At 42.4% G+C, this 17,648-nt stretch overlaps 1 protein-coding gene across 2 annotated transcripts in view; it reads left to right on the forward strand.

The window, feature by feature from the left end:
* The window catches only part of golm2 (golgi membrane protein 2), an 83,687-nt gene that overhangs the window by 3,388 nt on the left and 62,651 nt on the right, over positions 1–17,648 (forward strand). For both annotated transcript variants that reach the window (XM_087981313.1, XM_087981314.1), the window contains exon 2: positions 15,671–15,841. In XM_087981313.1, the coding sequence (XP_087837439.1) occupies positions 15,671–15,841 (171 nt within the window). The remainder of the gene's footprint in view (positions 1–15,670; positions 15,842–17,648) is intronic.

Genomic DNA, 17,648 nt, shown 5'->3' on the forward strand with positions numbered 1-17,648 from the left:
GTGGGGGGGGGAAGAACTGGGAGACGGCGGGGGGTGGGGGTGGGAAGAACTGGGAGACGGCGGGGGGTGGGGGTGGGAAGAACTGGGAGACGGGGGGGGGGGGAAGAACTGGGAGACGGGGGGGGGGAGAACTGGGAGACGGCGGGGGTTGGGGGGGGAAGAACTGGGAGACGGGGGGGGGGGGAAAGAACTGGGAGACGGGGGGGGGAGAACTGGGAGATGGGGGGGGGGGAGAACTGGGAGACGGGGGGGGGAGAACTGGGAGACGGGGGGGGGGGGGAGAACTGGGAGACGGGGGGGGGGAGAACTGGGAGACGGGGGGGGGGGAAGAACTGGGAGACGGCGGGGGGTGGGGGTGGGAAGAACTGGGAGACGGGGGGGGGGAGAACTGGGAGACGGGGCGGGGGGAGAACTGGGAGACGGCGGGGGGAGAACTGGGAGACGGCGGGGGGAGAACTGGGAGATGGGGGGGGGGAGAACTGGGAGACGGCGGGGGGTGGGGGGGGAAGAACTGGGAGACGGGGGGGGGGGAGAACTGGGAGACGGGGGGGGGTGGGGGGGGAAGAACTGGGAGACGGGGGGGGGGAGAACTGGGAGACGGGGGGGGAAGAAGAACTGGGAGACGGGGGGGGGGAAGAACTGGGAGACGGGGGGGGGAGAGAACTGGGAGACGGGGGGGGGAGAGAACTGGGAGACGGGGGGGGGGGGAGAGAACTGGGAGACGGGGGGGGGGAGAGAACTGGGAGACGGGGGGGGGGTGAGAGAACTGGGAGACGGGGGGGGAGAACTGGGAGACGGGGGGGGGGGGAGAGAACTGGGAGACGGGGGGGGAGAGAACTGGGAGACGGGGGGGGGGAGAGAACTGGGAGACGGGGGGGGGGAGAGAACTGGGAGACGGGGGGGGGGGGAAGAACTGGGAGACGGGGGGGGGAGAACTGGGAGACGGGGGGGGAAGAACTGGGCGACGGGTGGGGGGATGAACTGGGAGACGGGGGGGGAGAACTGGGAGGGTGGGGGGGAGACTGGGGGTGAAGAACTGGGAGGGTGGGGGGGAGACTGGGGGTGAAGAACTGGGAGGGTGGGGGGGGGAACTGGGAGGGAAGAACTGGGAGGGGGTGGGGAGACTGGGGGGCAAAGAACTGTGGGGGGAAGAACTGGGAGACGGGGGTGGGGGGGGAGAAGGACTGGGAGGGAAGAACTGGGCGACGGGGGGGGGGGGAGAAGAAGAACGGAGACGGGGGGGAAAAACTGGGAGGGAAGAACTGGGGTGGAAGAAGTGGGAGACTGGGGGGGGAAGAATTGGGAGGTGGGGAGAAGGGGGGGAGAAGAATTGGGAGGGAGGGGGGAAGAACTGGGAGGGAGACTGGGGGGAAAGAACTTGGAGGGAAGAACCTTGAGATGGAGGGGGTAAGAACTGGGGGGGACGAACTGGGAGACGGGGAGGGGGGGGGGGAAGAATTGGGAGACGGGGGGAGGAGAACTGGGAGTGGGGGGGGGAAGAACTGGGAGTTGGGGGGGGGGGGAAGAACTTGGAGGGAAGAACCTTGAGATGGCGACGGGGCCAGGTAAACTGGAGGGGGCGGGGCAACAAGGAGGCGACGGGGCCAGGTAAGCTGGAGGGGGCGGGGCAACAAGGGGAAATATGGTGAGAGATGGCTGATACCTGAGGCTGATTTTGGGGTGCTGCAAACCTGGGGCTGGGGAGGGGGGCAGGTGGGTCTGCAGACCTGGAGTTGGGGGAGCTGGCATGGGGAGGGGGCGGTGCCTGTGTACCTTGAAAGCTGGTGTTGGAGAGGAAGGTGTATGAAAACTAATTTTTAACCTACCAAGAAAATGTTTCTGATGTTCCACAAGTTCAATTATTTTCTTCTAACATAACTGCAAAGTTAGGCTGTACTTGATTTTTGAGATTAAAATGTTAATATTTTGAATGAATACAGCTAGCAATTGAAATGACTTACCTAGTTGTTGTGCCAATATTATTATGGATATTAAGTAAATCCTGAAAGCTGACTGCATTTCAGGTCCTTCATTGTATCGTGTTGCCTCAGCAGTTCAAGTTTGTCTTATCTTTGTCATATGTTTATGATAATTGGAGTTTATTCTAGTAGCTTACTGGTATGCTATCTCATTGTACAGTTTAGAACATTGAGTTCCTGCTAGCCCTTGAGAGAAAGGGATGCCTTGGATGACCTGCTGCTTCCTTACAGGGTCAGAGAACAATTATTTCACATTTTAAATTATATTTTACATGTCTAACATGCATGGTGGCATCTATAAAGAAAGACACTTGTTACAGTATCTCTGGTATGCAGGAAAGTCTGTTCTAATAAGTTTATTGTGGCAGTACAAAATGAATGTTTATTCTACATGTTTACATATTGCATTTGTTGATGTGATGTCAGCAAGGTTTTATTGCAAATAGAAAAGTGGTAGGAACCCACATTCATGAGTATTGGAAGTTCAGTGTGATTTGGACAAGAAGACAATGGTTCTTAATTTTTTCAGTTTCTTTTAACCCTGTCAATCATGATTAACATAGGGATTTCCAATGTAAACTATATTATTAATATGGGGGGGGGGAGGAGGAAGTGGAGGAAAGTCTGAGCAGTCACTTATATGGATGCCCAGTGCTGTGCTGCAGGGAGAAAAGAAAGTTAAAGGCAAGGCTCTTGAACAACTTTCAGATTTCTTAAAAATCAAGAGGTGAAGTGCTTCACATTTTCGAAGAATTTTGTTTGCATCTCTAGATTGCTTCCTCCTAATCTTTAGTCTCTTACCATTGCAAGTGCACACAGCATTTCCTTTTCTGTGAAGTAGTGCATTCATTTATTATTTTACCTAAACAAATTCAAGAGTTAGCCACACATTCACTCTTCTAGTGAAAGGAATTCTTGCCTGATCCTTAATGCCAGAATTGAGTGTTATAGTTATGAATATCCTTTTTAGATCTTTTCCTGGCACCTCCAATCTTTTCATTATTTGAGAGAAACTGCATAAATGTTTGAACATCACTTCCCTGCTTTTCAATCCTTTCCCTCAAAAAAACTCCATGCTTTGTTTTAATATTGATGATCCTGTTAACTTTTCTTGCTGTTGTTTGAGAAGTTGTGAATATGTGCATAACGATACATTCCTTTATCCCATTTCAATCTCTATTCAAATAATGAATAGAGATTTATTTACCTTTTCTCTGAAGTGAAACACTTGAATTGAATTTATTGTCAAATGTACAGAGGCACGGTGAAAAGTTTTGCCTTGCTAGCAATACAGGCAGATCAGAGTTAAGTAGCATAGATAGTAAATAATAGGCAAACAGCGGCACAAACAAAAACACAGGTACAGGTGGATGTTAAGAGCTTGAGAGTCCATTCAGTATTCTAACAGTAGGGTAGAAACTATTTGCGTGTGTTCAGGCTTCTGTACCTTCTCCCCGATGGTTGAGGTTGTAGAGAAACATTGCCAGGGTGAGATGGATCTTTAAGAATGCTGGTGGCCTTTCCTTGACAGCGGGCCTGGTGGGTGGATTCTATAGATGTTGGCCTTTGTGATTGTCCGGGCCGAGTTCACCCCTCTCTGCAACCGTCGCCGATCTTGAATGGTACATTTGCCATATCAGGTAGTGATACAACCAGACAGCATGGTCTCAATGACGCAGTTATAAATGTTGGTAAAGGTATTCGCCATCATGCCAAATTTCCTCCGCTGCCTGAGGAAGAAGAGACGTCGTTAGGCCTTTGTAACGAGTGCGTCCACATGAAGAGTCCAAGAAAGCTTGTTGTGGATGACCACTCCCAGGAGTTTGACATTCTCCACTCCTTCCACCTCTGTGCTGTTAATGTGTAGGGGGGGCATGAGTAACATCCTACCGAAAGTCAATTCTGAGTTCCTTGATCTTGCTGGCATTGAGAGCTAAGTTGTTCTCAGTGCACCATTTTGGTGGGGGGGGGGAGAGGAGGAGGAGGAGGAGGAGCGTGGTTCCAGTGTTGAGTATTAGTGAGGATGAAATATTGTCCCCAGTCTTCACTGATTATGGTTTGGTGGGTCAGGAAACTGAGGATCCAATTGCAGAGAGTGGGGCTCAGTCCAATATCACTAAGCGTAGTAACTAGTCTCGACGTGATAATAGTGTTGACTACATTTCAGCCTTCAATGAGTAGGATTCTTACGTAGCTGTTCTTGGTGTCAAGATGCTCCAGGGAGGAGTGAAGGGAAAGTGATATGGCATCTGACATGGATCTGTTGGTCCGATAGGCAAATTGGAGTGGGACAAGAGTAGTGGGGAGGCTGGAGTTGATTAATGCCAGGGCCAGCCTTTCATAGCACTTCATGACCATCGAAGTTAGGGCCACTGGGCGGTAATCATGGAGGCATGCTGCATGAGACACTTTAGGCACAGGGATGATGTTGGCCCTCCTGAAACAGGCAAGGACAGTGGCCTGCTGCAAGGAGAGGTTGAAGATGTTCGAGAAGACCTCTGCCAGTTGATCTGCGCATGCTCTGACTGTACGGCCTAGTAGTCAGTTTGGTCCCATTGCTTTCCTTGGATTCACACGAAGGAAAACTTCCCTGACCCCTGCAGTGACTGTTGGGATAGGTTCGTCAGGACTTGTTAGAATAGGTGTTACCTCTCCTCAAATTCTGCTCAAAGCGAGCATAAAACGTGTTGAGACGATAATGCACTGTCTCTTTTTATAACCTGTGATGTCATTCAGTCCTTGCCATAGTCACTGGGTCTCTAGTTTGGATTGGGATTGGCCCTTGGCTGTCTTAATGCTCTGTGAGGTCATACTTGATTACCTTATATTTTAGTGGGTCTCCTGATCTGAAGGCCTCACCTGGTTTTTAGCAGGTTCTGTACGTTCTGATTCAGCCAGGGTTGCAAGAGAAAACATTTTGTTTAAAAATGTTCTTCCAAATATGATCCTGAGTTTGGTTTTGCATTTTGCCTTTTACAGGAAATATGCAGGAAGACCACATGGCTGTGAATTGCAGGTTTGGAGTGACAGCTTAGAGGATCTCTGTGTAAAATTATCAGAATAGAATTTTATAGTACAGGAGGTGGGCATTGATCTTTAAGATAGTGTTCACCTGTCACCTGTCATTGTGAGTTATCTTTCTACATAATCTTTTGCTCTTGCCCCCAACCTTAAAAAGTACCTCTGTCAAACAATTATCCTTTGAATTTTAAAGCTATTATTGATTGTTTCTACCAGCTTTCTTTTGGCCTGTAATTAAGTAGTCTTGTTAAACTAAAACTTTGAGGAGTGCAGCCTCTGTGAAACTGTTGTCCTTTTAATTGTTCATGGGCTGTGGGGGTTACTAGATTGACTAGGACTTATTGCCCAACCTCAGTCGCTTTGGGGGAAGGTGGTGGGCACTGCTTTTTGTTTATAATTGTTACAGCCCATTATAGTGTAAGATTAGCTACAATGTTGTTGGGGCGACTCTGGCTACAGTGAAAGAACGATAATATAGTTTCAAGTCAAGATGGTTTGTGGCTTGAAGGGGAGCTTACAGGTGATAGTATTCCCATGCAAGTGCTGCCTTTGTTCTAGGTACCAGACATCAGGAGTTTGTAAGGTGCTTTTGAAGGAGAGTTACTGTTGTGCATTTAATCGATGATACATCCTGCTGCAATGGTGGTGGGGAGCACGAGAGGCAGGTATTGAAGTTGGTTGCTAGTATGCCAGTCAAGCAGGCTGTTTTTGTTCTACATGGTCTCAAGTTTCTTGAGGGTGTCTGGTCTTGTCAGTTCTTGGATTATGTTGTCAAGAGTGGTTGCAAAGATGAGTACTTTACTACTGTAAAGGTCATAATGGACATACACATGATAGAGGTTCTTGTGTTGTTGGAAATCTACCATCCAGACAACCGGAGAATATTCCATCTGTTTCCTGATTTCTGCCTTGCAGATTGTGGGCATGCTTTTGGAAGATGGGAATTAGTTACTTGTCAAACTTCTAGCGTTGAAGCTTCTAGCTTGATGCCATGGAATTTATATAACTACTTTATTTGAGTTTCTGATTATTGCTGACCACTGGAGTATTGAAGGATTCAGCAGTGATAAATGCCAAATGGTGGTGGACATTGGAGAGTTATTATCTGGCACTTGTTACAGAGTAACAATTCTTCTGTTTATTGACTCTGACTCTGGCCTACGTGCTTGTTTTTCATCTTCACCTGATTCCCCTCTTTGCCAAAATCTCCACCTCAACCATTTTGATTGTGATTTAAAAAGAATGAAGGCTAGAAAGTTCCTTTACTGTCAGCTGAGACTGTTTTCATTTTATGTGCACACAAAATTACCTACAGTATGGAAACAGGCCCTTCGGCCCAACAAATTCACACCGACCCTTGAAGAGCAACCCACCCAGACCCATTCCCTCACCCCACATTTACCCCTGACTAATGCACTTAACAATGGGCAATTTAGCATGGCCAATTCACCTAACCTGTGCATCTTTGGATTGTGGGAGGAAACCGGAGCCCCCAAAGGAAACCCACGCAAACATGGGAATAATGTGCAAACACAGACAGTTGCCCAAGGCGGGAATCGAACCTGGGTCCCTGGCGCTGAGAGTCAGCAGCACTAACCACTGAGCCACCATGCCACCTGTTATACCTTGTAACACTTCAAAAGATCTCTTGTTATTGATCCTCAAGGGATATCCTCCCTGTTCTTCAGACTGAAAATGCCCTGTTTGTCAAGTTTTTCTCACTGCACTTTAAGTGTTAAATTAATGGAATGAGCATCTTTACAATGACAAATCAAGAAATTGTAGTTTCCTGCTATATTTAGATCACCTGTTAGGTGTGTTGATGGTGTCTGTATTTGTGTTTTCTGCTTATTCTGGCTTAGAGGTTCAAGAAAGTTCAAATTATCTTTATAAAAGATCTCACAATATGTCAAAAGGCCAATATCTGTTTGGAATCTGAAACCTTCCAACGCAAGGAGGAAATTTTATTGGATTTGTTGTTAAATTTTCTATCCCATGTTAAATCAGATTTTTATTATGACATTTGAAATCTATTTTTGAATGCTTTTACACTGCTGAATGTTTTGTTGCATGTTGCAAAGTGTAAAATGTTAGTGTAAGTAAATGGAATAATTTCCATTTCAGAAAGCCAGTATCTGAAGTTCCTATGTTGCAGTTTGGCACTGTGCAAAGGTGCCCCTCCTCTGACAGCACTGTGTCTCTATCTAACATCAGTGCTTATCCCTTAGAGCTACAAATGTTGTTTTAAGTTCTTCACCAGTAATTTAAATATGACTGTTTGGTTTGTTTGTTTGTGGGCAGTTGCTGTTGAGTTGCTTATTAGAAATGGGTTGAAACTCATCAAACGTGTTCAATGAAGAAGATTTTCATCTTATGCAAAATAAATTGTAGAATCCCAGTGGATCATCTGATTGTTCTCCTTAACTTTACTATGGGACCTTCAGTGGGTTTGACACATTCCTTTCACTTCCTATCCAAGCTACCTGCATGATGAAAGTTTGCTTTATTTAAGATTTGTGTAGAATGAATTTTCAGTTTTCATCTGATCCTAGACTGAAGGTCGACAGTGAAAAGTGCATTTTAATTTGGCACCAACTTGGATTGTCACTCAAGTGAATTTCCCTTGGATCATCTAGGAAAAGATGGAAAAATGCAATACTGGCACAGAAAGAATTGTTTTTGAGTTGGTTCATTATTGGTCAAGAAACACTGAGGTGGTGGTAGAAGCAGATGTGATAGTAACATATAAAAGGCATTTAGACAGACACATGAACATGCAGGGAATAGAGGGGTACAGATCATATTCAACGTAGTTTTGCACTGCCACTTGTGATTTTCAGAGACACTCTGGGCCTCCTTCCATTGCTATATTAACTGGCCAGATGCACCTCTCTCTTTGCTGTTTTTCATTTCAGCAAATCATCTATCTGCTTTCCTGTAATGTCATCCCTTGAACTGGCTCCTGTTAGTTATGTCTGTATGCCTGCTGTTCTTCAGCTGTGTTCTTATTGCACTTAGGCTGCTTTCATCCTCACTGCTAGTCTTGCTGTTTGCTGATGCTCCCTTGCAGAATAATATGTTGCATGTTGTGTGAATATATGGTCTGTTAATCTGCCACCTCTGGATGGATAGTGTTCAGTGTCTTGGAAGGTACAGCCTATACTTTAAAAAAAATTGTGGTTACTACTAAATTCAAAAAAAATCATATGTACCTTCAGGAAGCTCCAGATGTGTAGAGAAGCAATAGAAGGTGGCTTCACTGTGTGTGTGTGTGTGTGTGTGTGTGTGTACATTAAATATATGGAATAAAACACTTCTGGAATTTTGAACAAGGATGAATGAGCTACTATGATGATCCATGATATCAATAGTACACACAGTGGTCATGGTTAAAGGGAAACTAAGTTTTTTAAAAAATATTTTTTTAAAAAGTGGTAGAATATAACAAAAGTAGGAAGCATTCCTTAATACGGCAGAACCTTTGGCAACTGTGATTTGAGGGGTGAAAAATGGAGAGAAAGTCCTTTTATGAGAAAAAAATCTATCTCGGGTAGTAAGTTTGCCTGCTGAGCTGGAAGATTTTTTCTCCGATGTTTTGTCACTGTGCTAGGTAACATCAGTGAGCCTCCAGTGAGCTGGTGTACTGTCCCATTTTCTATTTGTGTGTCTTGGTCTGTTGAGGGTGGCATCACTTGGTACATGGGGTCCAAATCAAAGTGTTTGATAATGCAGTTCCGGTTTGAATGCCAGGCCTCTAGGAATTCCCGTGTGTGCCTTTGCTTAGCCTGTCCCAGGATAGGTGTGTTGTCCCAGTCGAACTGGTGTCCCTAGTTGTCTTTGTAAGGATACTAGTGATAGTTGGTTGTGTCTTTTGGTGGCTAGTTTCCTGCTTGTCTGTCCAATGTAATGTTTGTTGCAGTTCTTGCAGGGTATTTTATATATAATGTTCATTCTGCTGGCAGTTGGTAGAGGGTCCTTAAGATTCCTAGATGTCACAGTGGAACGAAAAGCCAATGGAGAACTGTAGACCAGTGTCTTCAGGAAAATGAAACAAGCAGACCAGATACTCAACTACAGCAGTCACCCCAACACCCACAAACGGAGCTGCATCAGGACATTATTTAAACGAGTCACAACACACTATAGCACCCAGGAACTGAGATGCTGAAAAAAACGCCTACACAATGTATTCAAGAACAACTGGTACCTGATAAGCACAGTCCGCTGATTCTTACACAACAAGCCTAAACGAGAAGAGACAATATGCCCAGAGACTAACCACACTACCATACATTAAAGACCTCTCTGAGATGACAACCAGACTATTCCAGCCACTTGGCATCATGGTTGCCAACATACTAAAACAGTGCTCAATGAATCTAAAGGACCCTGTACCAACAACCAGCAGAATGAATGTTATATACAAAATACCCTGCAAAGACTGCAACAAACATTACATTGGCTGGAAACGAGCCACCAGGATACACGAACACCAACTAGCCACCAAAAGACACTACCAACTATTGCTAGTATCCTTACACAGGCAACAAGGGACACCGGCTCGACTGGGCCAATACATCCATCCTGGGATAGGCGAAACAAATGCACAGGAATTCCTAGAGGCCTAGCATTCAAACCGAACTCCATCAACAAACACATTGATTTGGACCCCATTTGCCAACCTCTCAGAAAAACAACCAGAAGTGGTCACCCACCATAACAGACCAAGACACACAATTATAATGCAGGATAGAACACCAGCGCTTCAATGGAGACTCTCCGATGTTAAATAGCACAGTGACAAACTGGCTGAGAACAAATCTTCCAACTCAACAAGCAAACTTATAACCTAAGCTAGAAATCTTCACAAAAATCTGTCTGTTTGGTTTACGTTGGTTATTTTGCTGCTCTCTTATATAAAACTGTGTGCACCGGAGTCTGTTGCCATTCTTCACTTAAATGTACTTTGGTGTGGATTTTAAATGACGTACCGCCACCATTGACGTACCGCCATTCTCTAGGCAAAAGTGAGGACTGCAGATGCTGGCGATCAGAGTCTCGCTTAGAGGATGCTAGAAAAGCACAGCAGGTCAGGCAGCATCAGCGGAGCAGGAAAATCGACATTTCGGGCAAAAGCCTTTCATCAGGAATGAAGGCAGGGAGCCTCCCTGGTGGAGCTGGGGAGAAGGTAACTAAGAATACAATAGTTGGATGCAGGTGGGGATGAAGGTGATAGGTTAGAGTGGATAGATGGGAAGGACGATTGGCAGGTAGGACAGGTCATGAGGTTGGTGCTGAGCTGAAAGGTTGGAACTGGGGTAAGGTGGGGGGAGGGGAAGTGAGGAAAACTGTACCTCAGTTCACTATCTAGCTGAGGGAGAAAACTGAACTCTTGCTGCTTTGAAATTCAGTATTTAATAATTCAGTACATGTAGCAAAATGAAATTAAAATGCATTTAAATAGGGAGGGATAGTTTGAAAAATTGAATTATGAAGGATTTCAAACATGACGTAGAAAATTTGAGAATCTGTGTGGGTGTTTGTGACGCAGAAGTCATAAAATCTTGGGAAAGAAGGGAAAAGCTTGATTCATTCATGACAGTCTCTGACCTATGATTGTAAATAAATTCCCAAAGCCTCTAAAGCAGATGAATACACAAGGCTGAGTGTAGAGCGCGTAGAGGAATAGAGTTGCTACAGATACTGCATACAAATTAAGCAATGCATTGAATACTGCTAAATTTCAACAATGTTTGTTCTGTCACCAGACAAGGTAGAACTCTTTTCAGTAATTAGTGTTGGAAAAATTTTAGTAGGTCTGTCTCTTTTGTTCTGCGGATGCTGCCACAACTTTGTTTGTCCAGCCCATTGTTTTATTTCGGATCAACATAGTGTGGTATTTTACTTTTTATGATAGCAAATTCAAACTGGCAGGAAATTTTCTGAACTAGCTTTTTCAGAATTACCATTTTTGTAATTGACACAACATTCCATGAATAATGTTCCACTTGCATAGCTAGCTACCGGGTCTGGGTTGTGTTTAGGAGGAGACCTTTTTTGGGACTGTAAACTGAAATGGAAGCTGGACTGCTATGTAGCTAAAACATTAGGAAACCATTACAACTTGAAAAAAAATTAAATGCTGCAAAGTTTCAGTTGTGCCAGAAACAGAACGCCAACTCATGGCCCCAATTCCCCTCTCCATTGCCAAATCAAAACCACCCACCAACTGGAGGAAGAATACTTCACCTTCTGCCTGAGGATCCTACAACCATATGGCATCGACATCGACTTCACCAGTTTCCAAATCTCCCCTCCCTTCAAGTTCCAGTCCTCCAACTCAGCACCGCCCTCTTGGCCTGCCCTACCTGTCCCTCTTGCCTCCCACCTATCCGCTTCACCCTTCCCAACTTTCCACAATTGCCTTGACCTGCATCTACCTATTGCCTTCCTTCCCAGTCCCACCCCACCCCCTATCTATCTCTCAGCCCCCTTCCCCTCCACATTCCTGTTGAAGGCTTATGCTCAAAATGTTGACTCCTCCTTTGCTTACTGACCTGTGCTTTTCCAGCACCACACCTTTTGACTCTCCACCCCTCACTTTTCTCCAATATTGCCTTTTGAAATAGTGAGGGAGGTAATTTTCTTAACATTCCAAATTTTGATGACAACCCACTTGATAGGTTGAGTTTCAGTTTGTTATACATCCAGAGCCTGCCAGCATCTCTCCTCCTTCCTTCCCAACCTTCCTCCTTCCCTATGGAGGGGGGACAAAGACAGAACAAGACTTGAGAGAATTCTAACAAGAAAAGACCTACATTTGCCAGATCAAGTATTGAAGTGAAGAACAATCATTGGTTTACAGACAGCAGCATGTCATTTGGTGCTAACATCAAAATGAGCTGAGACAATTTGACCCACCCGTGATATTTGGACTTTGATGTTTGAAATTTTATTTTCCCTGACCACTTTGCTATTCCATTTATAATACCCATGTCAATTTCTTTTTCTGTCTTAATCCTGCATTTGTGTGTATCTTTGGGCCTTTGTTTTGAAGGAGTATAGTTTAAATCTTATGGGAACTATAGTAAGTTGAATATAAAATTGGTTTAGTCATAGACTAAGGGTAGTTGTGGAGGGTGGTTTTCTGACTGGAGATCTGTGATCAGTGGTGTCCTGCAAGGATCAATGCTGGGACCTCTGTTTGCAATTTATCTAAATGGTATGGATGAAAATGTAGGTGGTCTCATTAGTAAGTTTATAGATGACATGAAAATTGGAGGAGTTGTGGACAGTGAGGAAGGTTGTCAAACATTACAGCAGTATATAGATCAGTTGGAAATTTGGGTGGAGAAATGGCAGATAGAGTTTAATCCAGATGTGAGGTGATGCATTTTGGAAAGTCAAATATAAGAGGAACATATACAGTAAATGGAAGTTCCCTTAAGACCATTGATATACAGAGATCTTGAGGCACAATTGCATATCTTTAATTGGCAAAGTGGATAAAATAGTCAAGAAGGCAGTTTCACTTAATGCAGTTGGGGCATTGAGCATAATAGTTAGCAAGTCCTGTTACAGCTGTATAAAACTTTATTTAGGACACATATAGAGTACTGTATGTAGTTCTGGTCATTACTGGTCAAGAAAGATACATAAGAGGTTTACCAGGATATTGCCTGTATTAGTTGTAAGGAGAAGTTGGACAAACTTGGATTGTTTTTGCTAGCATATCGGAGACTGAGGAGTGGCCTGAATGGAAGGTATAAAATTGAGAGGCATGGTTAGGGTGGACAGCCATAGTTTTTTTTTCTCCAGGTGGAAATGTTAAATACTCTGCATAAGTTTAAAGTGAGAGGGAGAAAGTTTAAAGGAACTGTACATGGCAAGTTGTTTATATCGAGAATGATGGGTGCTTGAAAAGTGCTGCTAAGGGAGGTGGAGGTGGTAGAAGCAGATACGATAGCAATATTTAAGAGGCATTTATAACACGAAAGGTAGGGTTTAGAAGAACGTGGACCATATGCACGCAAAAGGGATCGGTTTTCATGGCTTCAGATCAACACAGATGTGGTGGACTGAAGGGTCTCTTCCTGTGCTGTACTATTGTGTTCTAAGTCACAATAATAAATTAAGTCTGCCTTTCTCTGATTTTTGAGTATGTTACAATGAAGAGTTGTTTCCTGTTTAATACTAAAACTGTTGTGAATTGTTTTTGCCTTGAATAGAAAATCAGTCAGGCAAATTGATCATCTTGGGGGTTTTGATTGACATTTTGTTTTGACTGCTTATGGAACAGTGGGACATGATTATCAGTGCACTCTTCCCAGTTAAATTGTAAAACAAGCTTCAGTTCATTTTGGTTGTTGGTGTCGGAGTCATACAGAACAAAAACAAACTCTGGTCCAACTTGTCCATGCTGGCCAGGTAACCTAAACTGAGCTGGTCCTGTTTGTCTCTGAACATTTCCTATTCATATACCTATTCAAAGGTCTTTTTAAATGTTGTAATTGTACCAGGTTCTGCCACTTCCTCTGGCAGCTCATTCCATGTATGCAGACCCTCTATGATAATGTTCCCCCTTGGTCTCTTTTAAATCTTTCTCCTCTCACCTTAAATCTCTGCCCTCTAGTTTTGGACCCCCCTTACCCTTGGTGTGCAGTGTGACTGGAGTGGAATGGGGGGGAAAAAATAAGTAATCTGCCATTTTTTTAAAAAAAAATTGTGGTTTATTAGTTTATTTAAATTATAGCCCTAACTATTGTCCAAAATATGGTATTGATATCAATGCTTGAAAATATTATATACTTCTGTAACAGGGCCGAAGGGCCTGTTTCCACACTATAAGTAATCCAATCTAATCTAATCACTTTTGCAAGTGAGTTTTCTACCCTAGATACTTGACAGCACAGGAAAAAGTTACTTTCTGGTCACAATGTGCTTAAAGTGTAATTTTGCAGTTCTCTATCAAAGTGTTTGGTTATGGGCATGTTTAGTGATGACTGAGCCGCTTACTGGATTCTGCTGCGATCAGCTCGAGCTGATTGGTTTCCTTGACCAACTGCCGTATGCTGAAAAACTCACTTGAGGTCTCTGTCTCTGTCTCATTTAACGACCTTCATTTCTTATTGGCTGAGGTGAAAACTAACTTTATTTCTTCTTGCCACCTTCACTGAGTGGAACTTTCCACCCATAGTTCTCTTTTGCTTGTTAAGGTGCTGTCAGGCCTGGATGGCCTTATTTAGCCTTATTCATAGTTATTTGGCAATTTGATTTAATTTTTCCATCCTCTTGTATTTAATTTTGTCAAATTCCCAGAATGATCAGATAAGGCTCGTATGTGGGAATTGCTCAGATGAAAGAGAGGAGCGTGTAAATGAATGGTATTGCCTAGCAACTTTAACATTGAGCTCTTACATTCAGTGTACAGACTTCTGGTCTGCTGACTTATAGTTAAGTACTTAAGCTACATGAGTAAGAGATTCTCTATTGAGCAGTCAGATATTTGTGACTTTTCTTCCTGACTTGGCAGTTAGTGTCTGTGGAGAAAATATTATTAAAACACTTATTTTAGTGTATTTGCCCTAGCATCCAATTAAAATCTTGAGGATAATGCTGCTGATAGGGTTGTTGAGATTTTCCTGTCCAAGTAATTAAAGTCTCCTGTCCCAAGCTCTTAGTCAATCTTGCACATTTTTAAAATACTGCTGTTCATTTTATTTGAGTTATGCCCCACTGCAGTTTATGTAACTTTATTTTAAAAATAGTGGCAATTTTAAGATGTTAAAAACACTCTTAACTTGTTCAGAGATTCTGTTACTTTAAATCTTCCAAATAGTTTTTGACATGTTAAATTACGGAGCACGTAAACAAATCAAAGTTCTGTTTACTGTTCCTGCTTGATGACTTTCTATAAAAATTGAATAATTTGATCAAGTAAATGTGGTAGGTTCAACATAGATTTACAAAAAGCATTTAAAATAATGTACGCGATTGAGCAAAGATAGTGGTAGAGGTCACAGAGGTAGAAAGATTTGAAGTCCGAATGAAAAAGGAAATTTACAGACTGAAACTCGGCAGTGATTCAAAGCTAAAATGTTTGGTTCAAATTTAAAGTGATCAGTGCTTGGGAATTGAGATCACTATTGAAAGAAATTTGCTGATCAAATTGGGAGCTGTGGCAAATTATGACTGAGGCGCTGGCAAAGACAATTAAGCAGAATGGGTATGTTTTAATGGAAATAAAAGAAACCATGCAATTTTTTTTCACTAATACAGAAAGGAGGATAAAGACAAATTGGTGACTCAGTGCAAGAATAAGAGTGTGTTTATTTTGAGGTTATGGAATATTCTACAAAAACAAGGAGCTAATGGGTGTAGCTTAGCGAGCAAACCTCATCCAGAACCTCAACCTGAGCTACAAATCTTAACTTGTTCAACATTAGCTTCGTATTAGCATGTTTGATTTATTAGGCTGCAGTTGAGGTATCATGTACATTTGAGCACCTTTTTATGAGAGATCATTAAAAAATTAAATCCTACAGTCCAGTTGTTTTGTGAATAGTTTGGATACATCAAGCTTTTCAAACAATATTCTATAATTCAGTATCGCATGTTTCCCTATCAAATCTTCAAGTCATCAGTTGTTCGGCAACTGTCTTCTTCTCCAGGTAAAAAAGACAGATACTGCTAAAAGTCGTTTGGAGAAGAGGAACTCTGAGCTCATGGGACAAGTGGACACCCACAGGAGACAACTTGATGAAAAAGAGGATGAGTGTAGCAATTTGGGTAATCAGCTCCAGACTAAAGAGAATCTGATGAAGAAATGCTTTGAAGAAAAGGTAAGAATATAATTTTAGAAATCAAAGTGCCATTATTGTTCTGGTCATAATGTGTTTACCAAGTCTGATAAATCTTGCACTGTTGATTCAATCATTTGAATATCTGCATTTAATTTATTTGTATCTTATAAATAATGACTTAGTTGAAATTTGCTACTTGTTTCCCTGTGTATATTGGCTTTGCTTTCGGAATTTGATTAATAGCTTATCATTTATTAATCATATCGCTGTTTTGTTCTAGAAGGATTAAATAGTTGTTTCTTGTAACAATGCTAAATGTTCCATGGAGAACAGAAAATTAGACAAGTTTCCTTACTGCATTTTTAATTCCATCTTTACATAAAGTGATGTCTTGCTATGAAACTTTGAATTGCTAAGGATCATAATTAGTAAATGAAAAAGTCAGTGCAGCAAACAGTTCAATGTAGCCTGTCTCTCAAGATTGGGAAACAATGAGGTTCTTTTTAATAATAGGCCAATATTGCAGATTACTTTTGAATTTTATGATGCGCATTTGGTAATTCAGAGCAAGTTAAAATGTAAACTGACTAGTTTCAAACTGCTTCAAAATGCAATTTTTAAGCTTGCAGTTTGAGAAAATAAATTGATTCGACTCCCTCAGCTCTAAATTTCCTTTCCAGCTATCAAATTACTGCTATACATAATTCAGAGTTGTAATTTAACCTTTATGCTGCCTTTTTTTTGCTTGTAGTAATGCAGCCACTAGCAAATATTCTTTGAACAAAAAGTGTCTTGAATTTTGCTCCCAGGTTCAACAGCCTGCCAGTACTTACTTTGACACCCATGTGTGAATAATTGTTGTTTGGTGAAGCTGCTCAGTAGCCATTAACTATTTCCTCCCGAGGGCAATGTTTGCTGAAAAAAGCTATGAAACAAACTTTTAAAAAGTCATTTAAAGTAAACTGCCCATTGGAAAAGTATATTTAATGAGCTTCTTATCTGGTAAACTATGTAGAGAAATTTGGTGCTTGTCAATTGTAAATTGAGTTTAGTGTTATCTTCCCCTGTGGAATTCAAATTATTTAATATCAAAAATGTCAATTTGATTTTTTTGTGGTATCCAAAAAAATCCATTGTAATAAATATTTGAGGATAGAACTAACCAGATATGAAGTAACTGTTGATTTAAGGATGTCACTGAATGAGATAGAACGTTGTATCCTCAGTTGTTAATCGTTCCACTTGCAACAAGCTAATTAGTTTAATCTAAGCAAGGAAACAATAAATAAATCTGAAATATAGCTTCATGGCCTGCATGATTCTTGCTTGAGTGAGTGGAAGGAAGCACATTCTTGTAATCTCTTGGGAATAAAATCCCCTTTTTTGTGAATTATGATTGTGGGCAAAGCTAAAAATCTCTCAACACCAGGTTATAGTCAAAAAGGTTTATTTGGAGGCACTAGCTTTCGAAACATTGCTGCTTCATCAGGTGGTTCTGTGTTTGTGGGAGTATGTATCTGTAATGAGGAATGTTTATTTCTTTGTAATATTACATTTCTGGAGAAAATAGTAACAGACTAGTATATGCCAACCTAAAAGAAAACTTGATACTTCGGAGAATTGAGAATGTTTCAGGTTTGATAGACAGCCATTTTGACCTTTTTGGAACACAAGGTTTACTCATACAGTCAGAGTCCTACAGCACCGAGATGGGCCCTTTTACCCAAACTGGTCCATGCAGACCAAAATGTCCACTAATGCTAACCCCATTTCCTTGCATGTGGCCCATATCCTTCTAAACTTTTTCTATCAATATATTTGTCCGAATGCCTTTTTAAATTTTAAT

This window comes from Chiloscyllium plagiosum, unplaced genomic scaffold (genome assembly GCF_037043375.1).
Source record: "Chiloscyllium plagiosum isolate Xiang-an unplaced genomic scaffold, Cpla_swu_hap1 HiC_scaffold_39, whole genome shotgun sequence".
Classification (NCBI taxonomy): domain Eukaryota; kingdom Metazoa; phylum Chordata; class Chondrichthyes; order Orectolobiformes; family Hemiscylliidae; genus Chiloscyllium; species Chiloscyllium plagiosum.